The sequence below is a fragment of the Vespa crabro genome, chromosome 2, assembly GCF_910589235.1.
Source record: "Vespa crabro chromosome 2, iyVesCrab1.2, whole genome shotgun sequence".
NCBI classification, from domain to species: Eukaryota; Metazoa; Arthropoda; class Insecta; order Hymenoptera; family Vespidae; genus Vespa; species Vespa crabro.
In genome coordinates this window covers 6,172,967-6,195,962 of record NC_060956.1, presented here as the reverse complement: position 1 = coordinate 6,195,962, position 22,996 = coordinate 6,172,967, and the positions used below count along the sequence as shown (strand labels likewise).

The window sequence follows — 22,996 nt, the reverse complement described above, 5'->3', positions numbered from 1 at the left end:
AATACTTGGTTTACATGTAATTTTTTTTCTTCTTCTTCTTCTTCTTTGTATTATAATGTCGACGACAATAAACAATATTATTAAGAATTTTTAAACAAATATTGTTTACTTTTTAAAATCAATAAGTTTTTAACTGATCTTTGGTCGGAGATTCTGAAAGTATTTATTAAGTACACCGATTCGCTTCGGTAATTATCGTGTGTAGTATATAAACGCCAACGGAATTGTGTTTCTCTCAGAGTTTCTTTAGATAATAGTCACGGATCTTCACAGAGCAATCTTTACTTTGTTACTCCTCATATCAACAATGAATTGCAACTTTTTGGTATATAGAAGATATATATATATTATATTATATTTATATTAATATAAATTTAATATATATAATTTAAATGATAACATTATTTTTCTTTCATTTATTACAGACTTTGATTTTTCTCTTTGTATTTTTCGTTTTGATATCACCATCGTACTCTTCGTAAGTATTTAAATAAAATTTTATTTTTTACACCTCACATTTATTTCATATTATTTATTCTTATTCTTATTTTTACTAACGTTATGTTCTTAGAAAAAAAGTGGTCATACATATACCTTACAAAGTGAAAAACGTGAAGCATACTCATACGATATATAAAATAATATCACATCGCGATGAAAAAGACGACCACGAGCACGATCATAGCCACGAATACGATCATAGCCACGAGCATGAGAATTATGATTTTTTTCGAAGATGAATTATCATTGTAGAAATGTGTCTACGAAGAGAATCCAAAGAATGGTTATTAAATAGTACAAATTTTTATTTTAATAATATATCAACGCCAAATGTATTCGTTATATTATCTAAGTAAAGTTTGTTTGTAACAAATTGTATTTTTTGTAACAAACTTCGTTGTGTTATTGTTGTGTGATATTTAAATATAATATAATCGTAATAAAAAAGAAAAAAAATTTTTTTATTTCGTTTAAATCAAAAACTACCTAAACATTATGTGATATTAAAATGTAATGGAATTGCAATAAAAAATAAAAAGAAGAAAAAAAAAGAAAAGATCCAACAAGAAAAATAATGGTGTTGCTATTTATTTCATCTATAAAAAAAAAAGAAAGAAAAGAAAAGAAAATATCTAAACGTATTTGTTACTTTATGGAAATAAATCTGATGTTCAACATTATTATCATTTTGTGGTATTAAAATAATAAAGAAATTGCAATAAGAAGGAATTGAATTCGATGAAGAAAGAAAAAATTAAAAAAAAAAAATAAAAAAAAAAAGTAAAAAAAAGATAAATAAATATAATATTTCTCTTTTCACTTCATCTACATAGTAAATATGTAGTAAATTCGTAAACGGAAGTTTAATAAAAAAAGTCGTGTAAAATGAAAACGTAAAGATCAATAACTCTCAATTTTTTCTTTTTTTTTTTGTTTTTGTTTTGCAAAGAACAATAAACTCTCTTCGACGAACGTGAATAATTTCATTGGCGCGGTTTGTTGTGGGATTTTGTTTCATCGTGCGTAAAAATATTATATTGTTTGGGATAAAAAGATTCGATGAAGCGTAAATACTTATAAAGGAATAAAACAATCGAACGGCGAAATGATGATCGGGCATATAAGCGACGAATTTCACCGTCGACGATTCAGATTCATTTCGAAAATCGTGTTAAGATCTGCAAAAGATCGATTCCCCGTATCTGTTTTTAATTATTATACCACTTTGAGTTGTATTATTCGAGATATAAATATAAGGATGAAATTGATTTATTTGTTTTTTGTTTTGTTGAATGAAATTTTCCTGGGTAACGGAGAAAAGGAACAGTGAGTATTTAAAATCAATATTTATAACGTTTTATTGTAAATTATTAAGAACGATTCTTCTTAATACATGGTTCCATTGTCAATATATGCTTTTTTACGCTTTCTTATAGTCAGAGTGAAAATAATCATCTCTCTGAGAGACTTATAATTAATTGTATATATTTATGTATGTATGTATGTATGAATGAATTTATTTATTTATATTTATACTTCGGACTTAATTTTCTTTAAAATTTCTAGTTAAAGAATATCTAGACTTTATTAAACAGCAAGACAATTGTTTTATAAGTTTAAGTGAAAATAATGATCTCTCTAGATATTACGTAAATATAAATATAAATGCATATATTTAAAATTTAAATGTTTCGTTCAAATTTTTATCTAGAGACTATTTAGACTATATTAGATCACGAAATCGATTGTCTTACAAATTTACAATTTTGTTTATTTTTTTGTAAAAATTTTATTTTCATTTCTCTTTTGATTTTCCATTCAGTATACATTTCAAGATACACGTGCCAGAGATTATCAAGCATCACATTCACACAAAAACGATATTCATACATAAATTGATGCCTCATAAAAAGTACGTGCCACAGAAAAAGGAAGTACCAAAGAAGAAAAAACCATCGTTTCACGAGGAAGAAGATCATAAGGATGCGCATCATGAATGGAAATATTGGACTAGTCACTTTCACCATGATGATCACGGTCATAATCATCGTGATGTTAGTCACAAAGTTAAACAGGAAGAAATATTTAAGGAAGATTATCAAAAAGATTTTCAACAAAATCCAATTCAAACGGACTCTTATTTTCCTAAACGAGAATCTTACGATGAAAATATTTCTACGAGGGATCACACGAACGGTTTGATTGGTTATTCTTATCCACCACAATATTTACAGAATTTGGAAGTTCGGGAGATCCCTGATAATCATGAAGAAAAACCAACGCACGGTTATGAGGAAGGATATCGAAAAGGTTTACGATCGGAAAGCGGAGCTATTTATGCTAACGAATTAAATAAATTTCATTTTGATACTGAATTGGAGGAGGAAAACGAACGAGAGAAATCAAAGGTTGAGGATGTGGAGGAGGATAAAGAAATTGTCAAAACAAATGCAGGACGTTACTTCGTCACCGAGGAAAACGTGGAACACGATCATTCTAACGAAGGAAGCGAGCTAAAATAAAATATTTTTAACAAAATACTTTTCAAGAATTAATTATAAAGGAGATATTTTGTTAGAAATTAACAACGAGAGAATCTTGAGACTTAAAACACATTATTGTTTTTATATATCTCTATGTATAATATGTATGTATGACAAGAACACAATGGGATATGTGTTCCTGTGTGTCCGCCATGTAAAATATTCATTTTTAAGAAAAATCATTTTTTTCGTAATAACAAAATTCTCTTTTCTTACGATCCTTCTTGTTTTTCATTCAATTATAAATTCATTGAATGTTTCAATAGGTACAAAACAAAAAGGTATACAATTTATTTGTCATAATAAGATCAACTATAAAGAAGGAAAAAAAAAGAAACAATAATAACAAAAAAAAATTACGAAACAGAGATAGAAGAAAAACGAACATATAGAAAAATAATACGAACGTATTAAATATTATAAAAACAACGAAATATAAAATAGGTAACTATATAATATATATATATACAATTGGTAAATAGATGGTAATGAAATAATAAAATATAGATAGAGACTAGGACACGTGAGAGGTAAAAAAAAGATGGACGGATAAGTGCGAGGGAAGGAATAATCACTGTTGTTTGGCCGTCACAATTTAAGATTTTGCTCGAGAAATTTGTGAAAATTTTGTTCAGTGACCACCCCAGTCACCACCACCACCACCATAACCACCGCCTCCACCACCTAGATCGTAGCCACCTCCGCTTTCTTCCCATCCACCATGTCCTCCTCCGCCTCCATAGCCGCCGCCTCCAACTTCAATGTGACCACCTCCATAATCGCCACCACCGAAATCATGTCCACCACCTCCACCACCTCCACCACCTCCATGACCTCCCAAATCGATCGGATGACCGACCGTATAGCCCAAAACTTCGTATTTGTCACCTCCTCCACCTCCGTGATGTATATGCTTTGTTATTGTATGGGTGTGGTATATATGTTTGATTTTATATGGTACATGGATCACCACATGATCACTGGAACATTGTTAAATCGATTAAATTTTTTATGATAAACTGATTTACGAGAAGAGCTATTTCAGGTTTGTATAGGACTCGATAAAAAAGAAAAAGAAAAAAGAAAGATCTATGAGTTCGTTTTCTTCTAACGTTTTCTCCCGTAAAATATTTACTCTGGCAACTTGAAATGGACATTACTCCTTTGCAATGAAAATCGGCGAAAGTCCGAGCGTTGAACGATTTACGAGACAAGATCGAAATCGTGAGAAAGGACACGCTCGATCGATCCCACTTTTACAATTAGTTATATACATGTATATGTATATATATATATATATATATATATATATATATATATATATATAACTGACATTGAGCACAATAGAAGACATCGTTACTCTCGATCGATTTTTTTTCTTTTTTTTTTCTTAGCAAACGTTCACTCGAACATTCTAATCTCTTGTGACTGAACTTATTTCACATAGAATAATCGTACTAAAAAGAAGGACTTACTGCTTTCCTCCGTGTCCAGCCTCACTTAAGTTCAATAGCGAAGTGATAAGTAACAAGATCAGCTGCGAACAAATGAGGAGAAAAAGTAATAAATATTTACAATATTTTATTATCGTTTCGAAGGAGAAGTTTCATGTTACGTGGATGATGGGATAATGGTATCAATTTTTTTGTTTCTTTACTTTTTTTATTTATACATTACACGGTACAATCGAAAAATTTTGAATTTACATTGATTACATAGGACAGTGTCATCCATGTTTTTTACTTATTACTTGGTCCAATCAAAAATGATCTTAGATGACAAAATATTTACGATATTATGTTAAAATCTGAAAGGAGTAACTCAAATTTTGGCGTTCAATGTCGTTCATTTGTTTTCCTTGAATATTATTTGGTTCAAAAAAAAAAAGAAAAAAAAGAAAGAAAGAAAAATGATCACAATTGAAAAATATTTGAAACACTGCGTTGAAAAGAGAGAGAGAGAGAGAGAGTGAGAGAGAGAGAGAGAGAGAGAGAGAAATATAAAAAATAAAGGAAAGAATTCGAAGAAGAAATTTAAATTTGCGTATTCACAATTGTATCCATTTTTGAGCTTACGTATATTATAGTGGTACTTGATTCAAATAAAAAAATCTAATCTTATCGACTTACCGTGACACCCAACATCATCCTATCTTTTTCGATCACTTCCCTATGGAAACTTCCTGTAAAATATAGGGAAGGTAATAAAAAGAAAAAAAGAAAAAAAGAAAAAAAAATAGGAAAAATAAATTACGAAAGGACCGAAGCTTATAATAAGTCCTTCCGAGATACACCAGCTCTCGGTAACTACGAATGCGCTTTTGATCTGTCGATTGCATTCTATAAGTGCGCTGCTTTTATACACGTACGTTGATAGAAGTCGGATAAGAATGAAAGGGAGTCTTTTGCACCCGAGGTGCTCGTGAAAGGAGGCGACTAATCGTCGAGCCGTAGCAAAGTACCGGAGGAAAAGTCTATCTCTCTCACTACTTTACTCTATTTCCTCCCTCTTTCCTTCTTCTTTACGTATTTAAGTTAAAAATTTTAACGTCCATAATTCCTGCATCCTTTTCATTCCCTCCACCTTCTCTCATTCCTTCTCCTTCTCTTTTTCCTCTTCCACCACCTCCTCCTCCACCACCTCCTCCTCCACCACTTCCTCCTCCACCGCCTCCTTCTCCATCATCTCCTCCTCCTTCTCCTTTTTCTCCTCCTCTTCACCCTCTTTCTCCTTCCCGTACTCCTCTTCCTCCTTCCACTGCTCTAACTTCTCTCGTCTCTTTTCTTCTTTTTTTTTCCTTTTATCTTTTTCTCTTTTTTTTTTTTTAATGAAAGGTAGACAGCAAGGTGAACGGCCAAGATCAAGATCGAGCTGCTTTGGTGATACAGATGCGAAGATCCGTCCGCAGTTTCACTCGTCTTTTGATCCTTCATATCTCTACTTGAGAAAAATTTTAAAATATATAATATATATCTATGTACATCAATTTTTATTGATATTTCTATTTATTTATTTTTTTTTGTTCTTTTCTTTTCTTTTTTTTTTATCTACGTTATAACAATTTTCGTAAGTTTCGAAGAAGTACAAGCTACCTAAATAAATTGTGTGCTTGTATGTGTCTGTGTGTGTGTGTATAAGTGTGTTTATATATCGCAAATAAATTGTTAGATTTTTCGTAGCTACATAAATAAAATATATACAATTTATATATTATGTTGGCCATTAAGTAATGTCGGAATTTTTAATATTTTTTATCTAAATAAATATCATTGTATTTATTAAGTTCTCATTGAAAATTTTTTTTTTTAATTTTTTATTATCCGAATCAATGCTATATTACTATCTTGTAATAGATCCGATCCAATACAATACTATTGTATAATATATTTTAGTGTTCTTTATTTATATAAAAAATACTAATTATTGGTCAATATGATATATACATGTCATATTAAATATATATATAGACATAAAATTATTTAAAATTAAGTATATCCAATTAATTACAATAAATTCTTTCGAAAAATTTATTAATTATCGTCATTATAATCGAGACAAAAGAGGACTCATTAAAAAAATATTTTCCCAATTTTTTTTTTTTATTAGAAAGACAAATTAGAATGAGAGATAAGATCATAAATGCATATGAAAAAAAGTAATCATGCAGGTTTTTATCCTACTTGAAAGTTTACATTGATTAACGAGCGAAACAATTATTATCAGATCGTATTGTTCCGCGAATAGATATCTAATCTATATTCTTTGGTCTTGGATGCTTTTTAGTTACGCCTTTTATGAAAATCGGATGAGAGATACGACCGAAGTGAAAGATGTAACTGGTCAATGAACTGTACTCTACGATAATGCAACCGTTTCTAGTTAGGTATAACGCGTTTCTCTCAAGGACGTATACTTCATATACTTATGTATACATGTATTATGTACTACTACGTTTACTATTCCAATAGTCTTTTATTTTGTTTTCTCTTAATTACCTTTTCCTTTTTCTTTCTTTTCTTTTTCCTGTGAATATTTTCTTCAAATTATGAATAAATTAATCAAATAATTTTTTTTTGATCGCCGTTTATGATGTATTTCAAATTTAATAATTAATAATTTTTTTAACAATTATTCTAATGTTTCTCTAATAAGATAATTACTTATAAACTATCTTTTTAAAGAGAGAGAGAGAGAGAGAGAGAGAGAGAGAGAGAGAGAGAGAAAGAGAGAGAAATATTATGTTTTAGAGTATTTCTATTAACCGCTTGATGTATTACTATAATTAGATTAATTCAGCCGTAAAATCGTTGTGCAACAAAGCGTACCGTCCGATTATATCGACAACTGGAAATCAAGTTTGTTATTATCAAAGGACAATCCGGGTGCGATAATAATGTAAGACTAAGAATTTATTTTCTTTTATTACTCTATAATGCAATAAATATTTAATAAGTAAACAGGATAAGTAAACAGGAAGAATGTTTATTACAAGAATATATTTAATTACTATATATATATACATATATATATATATACATATATATACATATATATACATATATATACATATATATATACATATATATATACATATATATATATATATATATATATATATATATATATATGTATAAGAACCATCTATTTTAAAAGTGACCTAAGTCCATTTGTATTTATATTTATTTTTTACTTATATTTATATTTTTTTTTTATATTTAATTTTTATTTCTAAGTCTATTTATTTGTTTTTTTTGGACTTAGGCCACTTTCAAAATAAATGGCACATATATTATATATACATATATATATATATATATATATATATATATATATATTCTTTTTTGTAGATATATACTTAATGATATGTGGAAAAAGAAATTTAAAAATATATATTGAAAATTTTTTTATAGTGACCACTTTGTCCATTACATATATAAATATGTATTACATATACAATTATGTACGTATTGTAATGTAATATATATATGTAATAAATACATAAAAAAAGGAGAAAAAAGAAATTTTTTAAATCTTAAAATTAAAAATTAAAAAAACTTAACTTTATGCAAACAATATGTATTGATATTACTTAATTACATACACATACATATATTATACCAAATTATCTAATCATTTATCAAATTAACTAATGTTCTAATAATTATTGATCATTGACCAAATTTGTTAGAAATAATCACTTAGTCGTAAATGGGTTAAAGATCATCCGTTCTTGATTGTCTTGACCTCGATTGATCTTGATAAAAATTAATATAGAAGAAGAAGAAAAAAAATAGGTCCAAAAGTAGGAGATGAGCAGAAATTTAACTCCATCAGTCGCAAATCGATCTCTATGTATCGGATTTAGTATCAGGAGAAAGGGAAAACGATCTCCGAGCATGTCTCATAAAATCTACAAGAAGGGGAAATTGCATGAATATATTGCGTGCATTTGTGTGTCTGTGTATGTGTATGTATAAAGAGGGAGTGTCTCTATGTAATGTTAGTGATGGTAGTGGCAGTCGAGCGAAAATGAAAACGAGCAGTACGCGATATGGTTTATCCTCTTTTTCTTAAAGATCGTAAGACCGTGACAGTGAACTCTCTACCAAAGGAATTTCATTCGAATGGAGGCGAACTAGAAACGAATGGTGATTGGTCCACGCCTATTTCTCTCACGATTACTATTGTTGTTGTTATTATTATTATTATCATTATTGTTATTATTATTATTATTACTATTATTATTATTATTATTATAATTATTATTATGATTAGTATTATTATTATTTGCTTTATTTTACGATTTTCTTTCTTATGTACATACATATGTGTATATATATATATATATATATATTTTATTCTATTGTAATAATATTATACATATAATATATATAATATATGGATACATATAATGCATATATATAAGATATGTATTATATACATGTATTATATGTACATATCTGTATTATATATATTATATATATATATATATATATATATATATATATATATATATATTTATATTTATATATATATTTATTTATTTTATATGTTGTATAATTACATATAATGTATAATATATACACACACAAATACAGAGATAGTATAAGGTAAAAAATATTATATATATATATATATATATATATATAAAATAATTATTATGATGAAAAATGTATGCAAATCTTATTACATGTATGAATATGTATATGAGACTTATTTATATATATATATATTCATGAACGTGTATATACATAGGGATGCATTTATATGTTTATATGGATAAGTATGAGAACATTGTAGAAACATTTGTAGTACGTTTCAAAATAAGATATAAAATCAATGATATATTATGTCTTCTCTACTTCCTAGAAAACAGAAACTCTACTTAATCACCTTTTATTCTTCGAATTTCACGCCATACATTGTTGCAAAGTTGATTTTCACTGTCTCCTTTCATTTTTCAATTTATTGCGAAACGAGTTTGTTAATATATTTCTTCGAAGAAAGTCACTCGATTCCTTTTGCGTTTTCTTTTTTTTTTTGATTTCTTTTTTTTTTTTTTCTTTTGTTAAGATAATTTCTTGATGCTACATATTAAGCGAAGTAGGAGTTTGCAAAGTAAAATAATTTTTTGAATTTATTTTATTTGCCTAAAAATGAATACGCTCGTTCTAAAGTGTTATTAAATATAAAATAAAATAAAAAAAGTACAATTTTCAAGAAATTTTATGCGTATACAATCATGATACAAATAGTGAAAGTAGTTTCTTACAAAAATTGATTTATTTCCAAAACTTTCAGAAGTTTATAACGATAAAATTTATTATCGATTATCGATTTTTACGAGATCAATAAAAATATTTTTATATGCATATGTATGTAGGAACACTTTTTTTTCGTACGTTGATGCATCTATCAAAATAATCATAATATGAAAATAATGAATCATCATAATGAATCATCGTAAATTTAAGTTCGAGAAATGTTCCGATTGAAATTCGAGCTCTCCCATCAAGATTTCAATCCGAAAATATTTTTTTATGGTTAATATATCAATTATACCTATATAGGCAATAATACTTAACTTCAAATATCGAATATATAGTTACAATTTCTTGGAACTTCTTTGCCTTTTTTTTTAATGTTTTTTTTCTTTCAATTCTCAAATTCATCGATCATTTCGTTATCAACAATGAGATTCACGTATACACCGGGTACAATAATGAATGTAAATTTGTGAAGTAGTAAATAAGGCAAGGCAGGACTAAGTAGAAATCAGCTCGTACAGTTTTGTTCCTCGTATTTTGGAAAGTATCGATCCAGGGTCTTCTCATGGCGGTCTCAGGCAACAGTATCTACGTTTCTGGTTCGAACGAACGGGATCCAGGGTGGTGATCGTTTAAAGAAAAACCAACGAAGAAAGTGTCGATTTCCCCCGATGAGAAGAGAACCGAGCAGTATCGTTTTATTCGTTTAAATCTATGTATATGTATGGACGTATGTATCGTTAGATATCAAGGTTGGTAGTAGGCCATGCCCACCTATTTCTTTATGGACCAGCCTATTGGATGTAACGGAGATTTTCCACATCGTCGATTGATATTGTAGAAGAAGCTATCTAAAGTGACCACTGCCGCGAGTGGTAGGAGTGGACACCACCTTTGCTGATCTTCTTTTAATCTTGTATAAAAGAGAAGAAGCCGAGCGTAAGCTCTCGCAATGTATCTGGATCAACCGTGGTGTAGATCGCACCTAGCTCTTGCCAAGCGAGCATCGAGAGAGCCACACAGAAAACCGGCTAATTTGTTAGATAAAGATCTACGGTGAGAAGGAAGAACACCAAGAGAAAATAGAACTGCTTGATTCTATTTTGACACTGACAATGCAGTTGGCGGTAAGCTATTTCATTATCTTTTTTGCTTCTTAACTTTTCTTTCTTTCTCTCTCTTTCTCTCTCTCTCTCTCTCTCTCATTTTTTTGTCGCGTTTTTTTCCCCATCGTTCGCTCTTTCCCTTCTCTAATTTTTCTTTAAACTTTGGATCAAAACGTTTTATCGATATCAAGACATGTATCGGTTTATTAAAATTCAATTAAAATCATTCATTATATCGCTTACTCTTGATACATTGAATCTTGATATAATATACGTAGAAAGGTGATTTCTTTGGAGTACATTGAACGTTCGCAAAACGAATTCTAGATTAATAGGTCAGAGAAAATGAAGGTAGACGTTAACAAGCGATTAATGTTCGCAGGTGTTGTGCGTTCTTATGCTGGCAGTTTATGAACCTCTTCTTGTTCATGCGTGAGTATTTTGTATGTGTTGCTATATATAATAGAGAGAAATCAATTAACAATAACAGATATATGGAATATTTCGACATGAAAGATTTGATTTCGTTTCTTTTTCTTCTTTCTTTTTTTCGTAGAAAAAAATTAGTAGTAGTTTACCCTCGGCAAATACGACGTAGTCCGATGATACCATGGCGTCAGAAGTCATCAAATTTTAAAAAGACGTCTTACAGAAATAACGAATTTTATAATATGCATCATGAACATCCTGCTCCACATTTGTATGGACCTAGACCTGTTTATCACAGGGGCCCACCTTTTCCGCATGGTGGTGATGATTTCGATCATGGTTACGAAGTTAATCATGTGCATGTACCATATGGTAAAGATATCAGTCATATGATTTCTTTTGGCAAGGGATACGTTCCCTATGATAATATCAGAGGTACATTTTCACTCGACAATAACAAGTAAGTATTATAAAAAGATAACTTTATAAAATTATAAATTTGTTGTTTAATATAACGACATTAAATATTGTAATTGATAAAAATTGTTTTCATTGGAAATTATTTTTTTAGATACACAGATATGATAGAATATGGTAATAAATATATCGAGCCCAGTCATGCTTCCACAAATTATTCACCAACGGGATCAGAATACAGTACTCCACCGTCTGGTTACATGCAAGAAAATATTTTCAGTGACTCTTATTTTTCCGATCTAAAAGGTACGGATCTTCAAAATAGAAAGAACGAGGATGTTAAGAATTACATACCACGAGCTATCAATAATGAATTGACGAAGTCTATGGACGGTGTTTTTGAAATGAACAAAGATGTTAATCCTAAGAATCCAGTATATTATAAGGATACAGGTTATCAGGATAATAAAGCGGAAGGTGCTGTAATTGTTCCGGTTGGTATTCCATCGGCTACAATAGGTGGCAGCAAGGAAGGTATTATTTTTCGTGATAGCGTGTCATTGGATGATTACAACAAAAAGGTTGAAGGGTTCACCAAAAATTGGCCTCGTTTATTGGGTGCCGATTCTCTTCCTCAATCACAGATTATCAGTTCGATCAGTTCGATCGATGATTCTACTCTTTTACAACAACAACAACAACAACAACATCAACAGCAATTAATAAATCCTTTACCAAGTCCAGCTGCTCTCATAGGAGCGAACTATCCTGTTTCTGGTTCAAATTGGTTTTCGGAATTTGCACAACCCAAAAGAGGATATGCTGTGAAAGAGGAACTAATGGAACCACCTCATGATTTTCGTACTATGCCTATTCAAACTTCACCCATTCAGAGTTTCCCTATTGGGATAAATGTTGGACCATCTGTTTTGCCTCCCATGATTCATGTACGATGAATACAAGAAACAAACAATTAATGTGATAATGCGATTAGCTTATTTATATATAATACTTTTCTATTTATATTTATTTTTATTGATATATATACATATATGTGTATGTATATGTATATATATATATATGTATATATATATATATATATATATATATATATATATATATATATATATATATATATGTATATACTTCCCTGCCTCTTTCTCTTTCCTTTTCTCTAAATGTTAGTATATTAGAACGAAAAGATTCTCTTGGATATAATTTATATTCTCTAAGAATTATTTGTAAATTATTATAATAAAACTGATTAATATGAAACAATGATTAATATGTTTTATCTTATAACGTGTCTTCTTTATAATACCCTTATCCTATTTCTTTTTTTCTTTTTTTAAATATAATTTTATATTGTTATAATAATATACAAGATAAATCTAATGAAAATAACGGAGTTGAATATAGACATGAAAAACAAAAAATGATTTAAACCAATTTAATATGTTAGATAACATTTCAGAAAAATAATAGATAATTAAATCCGTAAAATTTAAATATAAATTATTATATTATTATGAAAATTATTTCGATATGAATATAAATTCTTAAACGAATTAGTTCAAATATTGCACATTGTAGATAATATAATATATTATAAATGTGTAATGTTAGAAATCGATGGTATAAAGGAATAATGTTTATTAAAAAAAAAAAAAATTGAAATACGGTGAACTATAATTGATCGATCTTAAACGATGTAAAATACAATTTTCGTCAATTTAAAAAAAAACATTTGATCTAGTATTCACGGCACATTGATTTTTGAAATACGACAATTGTCGAACGCGATAGCAAGGTCACAGTATTTTAGATGGCATCTTTCCCCTTCGTTTACTTTCACTGGAAGACATAAGACCGGTTGTGCTCTTGAAAGTTGAGAAAGTCTGTGCGAGTAGCTCGATATCGAACATTCTGTAGTTCACTGTTTCTTGGCTGCTTTAATCGAACGATGATGAAGAAAAGAAAAAGAAAGAGAGAGGAAGGTGGGGGGAAGGCTGCAATAGGGAGAGAGAAAGAAAAAGAAAGAGAGAGTGAAAAAAAGAAAGAGAGGGAGAGAGAGAGAGAGAGACGATAGGTAAGTAGATTTAATGGAAAAAATATGTGAAAGGATGTACAAAGTGAGCTAAAAGTTCCTAGGTGGACCAAAAAGGTGATTTTAAAAATCGATTAAGTCCTTTTAGAGACGTTTTAGGCTAACTTGTCTACCTTTTCTCTTTTCTTTTTTTTTTCTTTTCCTTTTTCTTTTGTTCAGATCGTTGAACTACAAGCCCAGCTCGTAATATTACCAACCTAACTACATGTCCTAAATAGTCTTGAGAAAGGAGTAATCGATTTTTAATATCACTTAGTGATAAACTTTCGGTCTATCCTATATATATATATATATATATATACATACATACATATATACATACATACAAGAGACAAAGTTCATTCACGTTCTCTTTCTCTCTATCTACATATGAACATACGTACAGATAAGTATACAAAGTACTTGTAGTTTCACGAATAATTAAACTCTTCGTGATAGCTCATAAAGATAGAATAATCGACATTATCCTAGATGAAGGATATTAAGATAAAATAAGAAAGTTTAAGTTAGAAATTTTTTAAAGGTTTTGAAGGAACGAATCTCTACAAAAAAAAAAAAAGAAAAAAGAATTTACAAGGAATGGAGATAAAGATTTAATGATAATTTGATAATCACGATCATTTGTATTATTATTAAAGATACAATATCCTTTCGACGATTATTCGAGATATATGTAATAAAAGAATTTTTGAAAGATTTCACGTAAGTAATGTTTAACACTGTCGTTATACGCAAACTCGATTATAAATTCGATTACATTTACTATGCTATAACGATTAAGGCGTTATATCAAACGGGTCAGAACCATTTTTGGCTTTTTAAAGCTACCATCTAAAGTAATATCTCTTGATTAACGAGTTAATCCTGTTGCTGTTCAAATATACGTGTAATAAATACGATTACTGTTTACATATTATTACATATCTAAATAAAAAATGAGAAGAAGTGAATGCGTGGATTTTAAAGAAAAAAAAAAAAAAAAAAAAAAAAAGAAAAATAGAAAATAACGGCAAATAGTGATCAATAAAAAATGTAGAAAAAATAAAAAAATAAAATGAAAAATCATTCGAAATCGATTGGTATTATTCACTAAATTTTATCCACATACTATCATGTATATTTAAAACAGAAATAAAAAATGAAAGTAAAAACAAAAAAGAAAAAAAAGAACCAAGAAAAGAAAAAAACAACGAACTACGATGAGAAAAAAATTGTAGAATAAAGCGAACTATAATAATGTATACCTAAGTAAGAAATGAAGAAAAATGAAATTCAAAAGAAAAAAAGAAAAAAAAAAGAAAAAAAAAAAGAAAAAAGAAACAGGAAAAGAAATAAACAACAAATAACGATGTTCGAAAGATTTAGAGAGAGAGAGAAAAAAAAAGAAAAAGAAAGAGAACAAAGGAAAAAAGAAAGAGATGAATTATTTGAAATCAATTGAAAGTTTCACCCAGAAATTGTTAAAGTAATACCGATCATGGAAAAGAAGGCGTGTCTTGATCTCACTAGGAACAAGTGATATAACCTATATATCGTGCCAATGGCAAACATTGTCAAGGCCAATTGGCCTTGATCGAAAAAAAAGAATAACCGTAAATGTGTGCTTATTTTAATTCAGCAGACATGTCTGAAATGTATATATGTAAAAAGGGAAAGAGTGAAAGGATCTTGTGAGAAATTTATTTCTTTCTCTCTCATTCCTCCTCTCTCTGTCTTTCTCTCTCTTTTTTAATACTTGTGAAGACTATCTTTTTTTATCCTTTTCTCTCTCTCTCTCTCTCTCTCTCTCTCTTTCTTTCTTATATACATATATATGATGTGCCTCCTCCTTTTCATACTCACACGCGTGTTACTTTCTATTTCGTTGCCGGCCGTAGAAAGAAAAGTGAGTGATCATAAGGCGTTGCGATCTATAGCCTAGATAGATCGGAAGATCTATTCCCTCTTGATCATTATCTCGATCAGAAGTATCGAAGGAGGAGATGGAAGACAAATCGCAGGTGCGTTCTTTCACGCGCATTCCACAACGAGGAAAAGTTAAATGCCGGTAAAAGGAATTTCTATTTGAAATTCTAGATTCTACAATTTCATTGCGCGCGTGTGAGATTAGATATTTTTTATATACATATACATGTACACACACACACACACATATACACACACATATAAAAACAAAAGTAAGAAAAGAAAGAAACGGTTCGATGACATTTATAAAACTCTTATGTCTTATAATCGACATTAAGTTTATCGGGAAGTTTATTACAAGATAATTGGTCGTTGTTTAAATATATTACTATTTTATTGGAAAATTATTCTAATTTCTAATTACTTTTATAATGTAAATGTAAAAGAGAGAAAGAGAGAGAGAGAGAGAGAGAGAGAGAGAGAGAGAGAGAGAGAGAGAGAGAGACAGAGAGAGAGATTCTGTTATTTCGTCGGTGCAAAACTTGTTTTGTGTTTTCTAGATTTTTTTTTTATTTCTGTTTATTTTTTCAGGTTTTTTCTCTCTCTCTCTCTCTTTTTTAATATAGTCATTTTTATTATACATTTATTATATATTTTTATCATAAATATTGATTTCTTTAGAATAAATATATTATTTCCCATTTATTCTTTTTCTTTATTTTTAATTTTTTTTTTTTTTTTTTTATTGCAGACAGTTGCAACGATCGTAACGATCGAAATTCCTTTTGCTCAGTCTGCATTATAAAGTATTAAAATTTTACAATGTGATTACCGGCAATTATATGTAATTTCTTTTTTTTTTTTCTTTTTGCTTCTTTTTTATGAAGAAAAGTCTGATTCATTTTAAACCGGCATTTTAATGAATAGATATTAAATTTCGAAGAGTTAAATATAAATATGATCTTACCTGTCGATCATTCTCTTTCTCTTTTAACGAGATCACCTTATGCTTCTCGTGGTGTTATCTGATGCGTATATGTCTCTCTCTTTCTCTCTCTCTCTCTCTCTCTCTCTCTCTCTCTCTCTTTCTATGTATTAAAAAATATTAGATTTATATCCGAGATATGTGCTTTCGGATTTACACTCGTCCATCGTCTCGTCTTTCCTTTTTGCACGATGGCTTAATGCCAATGTCCTGCTCTTACTTCTCGATTTCGAGCCACTCGCCAATCTTTATTATCGATGCGCTGAAAGTAGAAATCGTTTCTTTATGAATATTCAATTGAAATGTTGGTAGTAATTTTGAAAGATTATGGTATATTTTTTTGTTCGTTAATATACTTATTTAACGTGAAGAATCTTCATATTTATAAATTTTTTTTTCTTTCTACCACACTCTACTTTTCTTCTATTCTATTTTCTTTTTGGTTTTCCTTTTTTTCCTTTTTTTTTCTTTTTCTTTCTATCCTATCGATGCATCACATATATCATTTTTCTTTAATGCATAGTTTCTTTTTTTTCTCTTTTAGAAACTTTTAGAAAAAAAAATTATTATGCGACATTAGTTATCCGCATAAATATCAAAGTCGTAATATTAAAGAGATAAAAAAAAAAATATAAATATTTTTAATTGAATTTATATCAAAAATGAAAAATTAAATCATTGTGCACTATAAAAATGGATCATAAGGAAAAGATTATATTACAACTTTTATAAATTAGATTTAATAAAAAAAAAAAAAAAAGAAAAACAAAGAAGAAGGAAAGGAAAGTTAGAAAAAAATATTATTGCACATACGTTATATCGCAAATTAATCAACATCTATTTATAACATAAATTTTCAATTCTATTGAAATGTTTTAATTTGAATATGTATACATTGGTAAACTGTTCTTAGTATTTTTAAATTTCAAAAGTATCTCTCATCCAATAGATCTATCAAGTACTTTATCCTTCTGAAGTTCTTTTCGAAATGTCGTATAGCTCGAGGCACGAATTTCTCTTATCTTTCTCTGAACCATGTTCAGATACATACATTTATCGAATGAGTTTCAAAACACATACACACAGATATATGTATGTATATATAAAAAAAATATGTATATAAAATAAATAAAGTTTGAAATGTATTCATACATTGTAACGCGTATCAAAGTTAACGCGTGGTTGATTTCGCACGAACACATCCGACTCCCTCAAACGTTTCCTCTTTCTCTTCCTACTGGTTACCGGTGTTGGTTGTTTCGATCTCGGTGGGATTAACACTCATCGTATAGTATCCCCCACCAGAGTACTGTCTTGTCCTTCCGGTGCTTCCTCCGGGTCAATCTATATAGCCGGCACTGTTACCAGCTATATATGACAGTGTCTATCGGTACGTCGAAGAGAGCTGATCAAGAAAAAGTTACTGACTATAAGGAAGAAAACGTATTTTCGTCCATCTTTCAGCGATCATGGAGATCAAAATCATCGTAAGGATTCACCACGCGATTCCTGATTTATTTCTTTTACACGGGAAAAAAAGAAAGAAAAAAAAAAAGAGAATAAACGATTCCTTCGATTGTTTTTGTTCTTGATTTATTCAAATCTCTTTTGACTCGATTTTGTAAACTTTCATTCGTAGATTTAACAAATTCTTTTTTCTTTTTTTTTTCATTTTTTTTTCATGTTTTTTTCTTTTTTTTTTTAACGACAGGTACTTGAAAGATTGAAATTGTACTGTATAATGAGAGAGCAATATAAAAGCTATTAGATTATCATATCTATCGATTTATCAGAAATTAATTTGTTTTAATGATCGTGGATAATCGATATGAAGTAATTTAATTAAATTACTAGTAACTGACTTACGTTTATTATTCTTTTTTATTCTTACAGATGAAATCATTTCTTCTAGTCATTAATCTGGCGATAGCTCTAGCTACCTTTGGCCACGAGCAGTAAGCAGATTTCTAAAATAAAAATAAAAATAAAAATAAAAGAAAAAAATAATAAAAAAAAAAATTAAAAAAAATAAAAATATAAAAGAAACGATTAAAGAGACATGGAAATAAAATGATTTTATTTTTCGATTCGTAGCGTTCATATAAGGATTCACGTTCCTGAATTGGTTCAGCATCACGAAAAAAAAGTCATCAAGTATGAAGAACATGGTGGACACGGTGGTGGACATGGTGGTGGTGGTGGTGGTGGTGGGGATGATCATCACGTTGAAATAACAAGTCCAGGAATCGGTGATCTTGGCGGTGGTCACGGAGGAGGAGGTGGTTTTGGTGGTGGCCATGGTGATTTAGGAGGTGGTGGATACGGAGGAGGTCACGGTGGTGGATTTGGAGGAGGTCACGGCGGTGGATTTGGAGGAGGTCACGGTGGTGGATTTGGAGGAGGTCACGGCGGTGGATTTGGAGGAGGTCACGGTGGTGGATTTGGAGGAGGAAGTGGTGGAGGAGCTTTTGGAGGTGGTCACGTGATCGTTCACCATTCATCAGGAGGATTTGGGGGTGGTGGCCATGGAGGGGGAGGAGGTGGAGGAGGTTTCGGAGGTGGTCATGGAGGAGACCTAAGTGGTGGTTATGGAGGCGGACATGGAGGTGGACATGGAGGTGGACATACAGTTAGTTTGAGCGGAGGATTCGTCACACTTGGTGGGGGCGGCGGCGGTGGTGGTGGTGGTGGCCACGGTGGCCATGACCTTGGCGGTGGCTATGGGGGTCACGGTGATTTCGGAGGTAAGAGGACCGATTAGACATACATATTGAATGAATAAAAAAACAACGGAATCTTTCGATCGGTATCATTAGAATGAGCATAAATGAAAGATCAATGTCTGATATGGAATTAATTGTCAAAACGAGTCCGTCCCGGTTAGTTACTTCTTTCTTCCTTTCACGTCGATTTTCCACGATGACGTGGCCAAAGTCATACGCTCGAAACCAGTTCCATGAACTTTCTCCATTTATAACGCGACCGTAACCTTATTTCAAACGATTACCAAGTTCTTTGATCGTTACCCTTTGATCACTTTCCTTCTCGATGTTCGATAAGAAATTATTATTGTTATGTGTTTGTGTCTAATAATTTATGTTATACACATATTTATCCATACTTTATCGAATAAATCATCGATCTCATATGTCTACGTTGTCGATTTTAATCTTTTCGAATAATTTAATTTACAGGTGGCCATGGAGATATTATAGAAACCATTCACAGTAGTAGTGGTGGTGGTGGCGGTGGTTATGGCGGAGGTGGCTACAGCGGCGGAGGTGGTTTCGGTGATCATGGAGGACATAGTTTTGGAGGTGGCGCTAGCTTTAGTAGCCATGGAGGAGGTTATGGGGGTGGTGGTGGTGGTGGTGGTGGTGGTGGTGGTGGACATGATATAGGTGGAGATGATCATTCCATTGGCTCCAGTAGTTATGGAAACAGTATTTCTTCTGACTTTGGAAGCAGGTATGACTTTTGATCTTGGACAAAAACATTTGTTAAATCTCGTCGTATCAAATGACAATAATTAATATAATTTTTATCTTTTTTTTTCCTCTTTTTCTTTTTTCTTTTCAGTGGACACGGCGGAAGTAGTTTCAGTTCGGGAGGTGGTTATGACTCTTACTCCACTGGACATTTGTCGTACAGTGGTGGAGGTGGAGGTGGAGGTGGAGGTGGATACGACGGTGGACACGGTGGTTTCTCGGGTTATCACAAAAGAAAATAAGAGATACAGACATTTTTTGTCCTATCTTCTTCTTTATCTAATTTTGTTTCTTCTCGATGGTGATTCAACTCGAACATTTTTTTCTTCCCAATCCTGACCGACTTTTGACTCCTTCGTGAAAATATACTTTCACCACAATCAATCGATCGATAGATTATTTTGAGATCTTTATCTTGACTTATTTGACTCTCGATCTTTGTAAATCCTCGAACAAAAACGATCCAATGGCATGATCAATATCGATAATGATTTTCGAAATACTCTAGCACAATAGATTTTTTTTCGAGCTTTTACGAAGTACTATCGTATTATCTCCAATTTCATCTTGTAAATATTACATCCCTTTTCCTCGAACACCGAAATGTATTTTATTAATGTTTGTAGTTTGTATATTTAACATGAATTTGTTTTTCTTTTTTTATTTTTTTTTTAGCAAGCTGTGTTATGTGCTTGCGAATGCACGTTTTATCTATTTTTGTTCATTTTTTTTTCAATCTACGTGCTTCGTCAGCTAAAACGTTTGTTATTTTACCTATAACTATCGCACTTGTATGAAACTTTCTGTAAATAAGTAATTATCTATGCAATAATAATTAAGTTGTGACATTGTTGACTATAATAAAAATTTTTATATGTTTGTAAAAATGATGTCTTATTTCTCAAACTATATCTGTTTCAAAATTTTATTTCAAAAATAGAAAGAAAAAAGTTAATGCTTAAAATAATTGTTTAGAGAAAAGTTAGAAAAAGAAATAAAAATAAATAAAAAAAAACAGATTATTTTCGATCGATATAAGATAGATCATAAATTAATTTATTATAAAAAAGATAACAAAATATATATATATATATATATATATATATTTATATATATAACATATAATCTTATTAGAAAGAGAGATCAATTATCATTAAAATAATATCTGTTAATATCGAAATTTCTTAATTTTCTTTCTAATTAATTACAATGAACATTTCACTTATGATTCTTATCGAATCGAACTTTCTTTAATCTAACGCAATTATTTTAAGATTAATCATTCGAGAAAGAAAATGAGGAAGATAAATCTAGGAAGTAATTATTTAAACGATACAACATATATATATATATATATATATATATATATATATATATATATATATATATATATATAAAGACATACACACACACACATGCATACATACATATATATATATATATATGTATATATGTATATAAATATATACATATATAGAGAGAGAGCGAGATAAATTATAATCTATTTACATACTGACACGTACATTACATATGGCCGACGTAATTCTAAGCTTTTCGATTAGAATATACAAATTGATATATATATATATATATATATATATATATATATATTTATATATGTATATGTATATGTATATGTATATGTATATGTATATATTTATATATGTATATGTATATATATATATTTATATGTATATATGTATATGTATATATGTATATGTATATGTATATGTATATATGTATGTATGTATGTATGTATATGTAAATAGATATAATTCTTATTAGACATTGTAAAGAATTTATTCGAAAAGGAAAGTAAGCGGAAAGTGAAAGAGCCGATCGTAAGATGGTCACAAGATTTCACTTTGCTTCACCATGTTCGTATTCTCTCTTTTATTAAACGATTCCACGCGTTCGATGCTCTTAAAAAGGAGAAGCCTTTTGAGCGTAATTCGTACGTCGATTTCCGACAACGATTTATCTTGATCATTTAATGCATACCTAATTGATGGTATTCGTAAGATAGCTAGAAACTTTGTTTTTCGAGACCAAAAGATATAAATAATTAAGAATCTCTCATTTGATTGAAATTAATTATGAAGAAAAGTGATTGACCTCCTTATAATCATATTAGAATAAGTCGATAGAAAGTATTTTTGTTGATATAAGTTTGATGGTATTGATTGAGCCAAAACTTTCTAGGTGATTTCAAAATATCTATTATCGATCGATCAAATTAGCCTGTAAATGTATCATAATAGACTAATATATTCTTAATATCTCTTAGAAACTTTTAAGCTCATCTTTGAACTTTCGACTCAATCTTTAAAATTAATTATTAAATATTATCTAGATATTATAAAATATTATCGGGATTCGATGTTAATCATCTTGAATGAAAATTTGTACTTTAATATTCTCATTATTAAGAATAAATGAATTTACAATAAAATAAATTTTCCTTTAATTACCAATATTTATAGTATATGTATATATACAAATATTTTTAGAAAGTTTTTCTTGTGTAATATATATATATATACACATACATATACGTATATGCTATAGTAAAATTAATTTTGTAATAAAACATAAATATCATATCATCAATCTGGAATGAGTATGCATACTTAAATAAATGAATAAATAGAATTTTTCTTAATATCATAACAAGTATGCTTATATACTTATAAGAAATATTTATATTTATATATATATATACATATATATATAAATATAATTTAGAGA

General features: G+C 29.5%; 4 protein-coding genes across 5 annotated transcripts; 3 read left to right on the top strand and 1 right to left on the bottom strand.

The window, feature by feature from the left end:
• Positions 1–2,095: 2,095 nt before the first annotated feature.
• Positions 2,096–3,335, top strand: LOC124421578. The gene has a single exon (XM_046956925.1). It carries the CDS (start codon positions 2,400–2,402, stop codon positions 3,021–3,023), a length of 624 nt encoding a protein of 207 aa, XP_046812881.1. The 5' UTR covers positions 2,096–2,399; the 3' UTR covers positions 3,024–3,335.
• A 250-nt stretch (positions 3,336–3,585) lies between these two features.
• LOC124421697 (glycine-rich cell wall structural protein-like) lies at positions 3,586–5,332 on the bottom strand. The gene is made up of 3 exons (XM_046957178.1): positions 5,174–5,332; positions 4,520–4,581; positions 3,586–4,024 (listed from the first exon to the last, which is right to left on the bottom strand). Exons 1-3 carry the CDS (start codon positions 5,189–5,191, stop codon positions 3,676–3,678), a joined length of 429 nt encoding a protein of 142 aa, XP_046813134.1. The 5' UTR covers positions 5,192–5,332; the 3' UTR covers positions 3,586–3,675.
• A 5,366-nt stretch (positions 5,333–10,698) lies between these two features.
• On the top strand, positions 10,699–12,761 carry LOC124433160. 2 transcript variants are annotated; one of them, XM_046982848.1, is made up of 4 exons: positions 10,699–10,938; positions 11,300–11,349; positions 11,474–11,806; positions 11,918–12,761. In XM_046982848.1, the coding sequence occupies exons 1-4, from the start codon at positions 10,927–10,929 to the stop codon at positions 12,717–12,719; spliced, it is 1,197 nt and encodes a 398-aa protein (XP_046838804.1). In that variant the 5' UTR covers positions 10,699–10,926; the 3' UTR covers positions 12,720–12,761. The 2 variants fall into 2 exon arrangements, with proteins under 2 accessions (XP_046838804.1, XP_046838805.1); XM_046982849.1 differs by lacking the exon at positions 10,699–10,938 and having other exon boundaries at positions 11,300–11,360.
• Positions 12,762–18,100: 5,339 nt separating this feature from the next.
• LOC124421594 (glycine-rich cell wall structural protein 1.0-like) lies at positions 18,101–21,014 on the top strand. Its single transcript, XM_046956955.1, has 4 exons — positions 18,101–18,247; positions 18,855–19,504; positions 19,955–20,228; positions 20,340–21,014. Exons 1-4 carry the CDS (start codon positions 18,135–18,137, stop codon positions 20,488–20,490), a joined length of 1,188 nt encoding a protein of 395 aa, XP_046812911.1. The 5' UTR covers positions 18,101–18,134; the 3' UTR covers positions 20,491–21,014.
• The last annotated feature ends 1,982 nt before the right edge of the window (positions 21,015–22,996 follow it).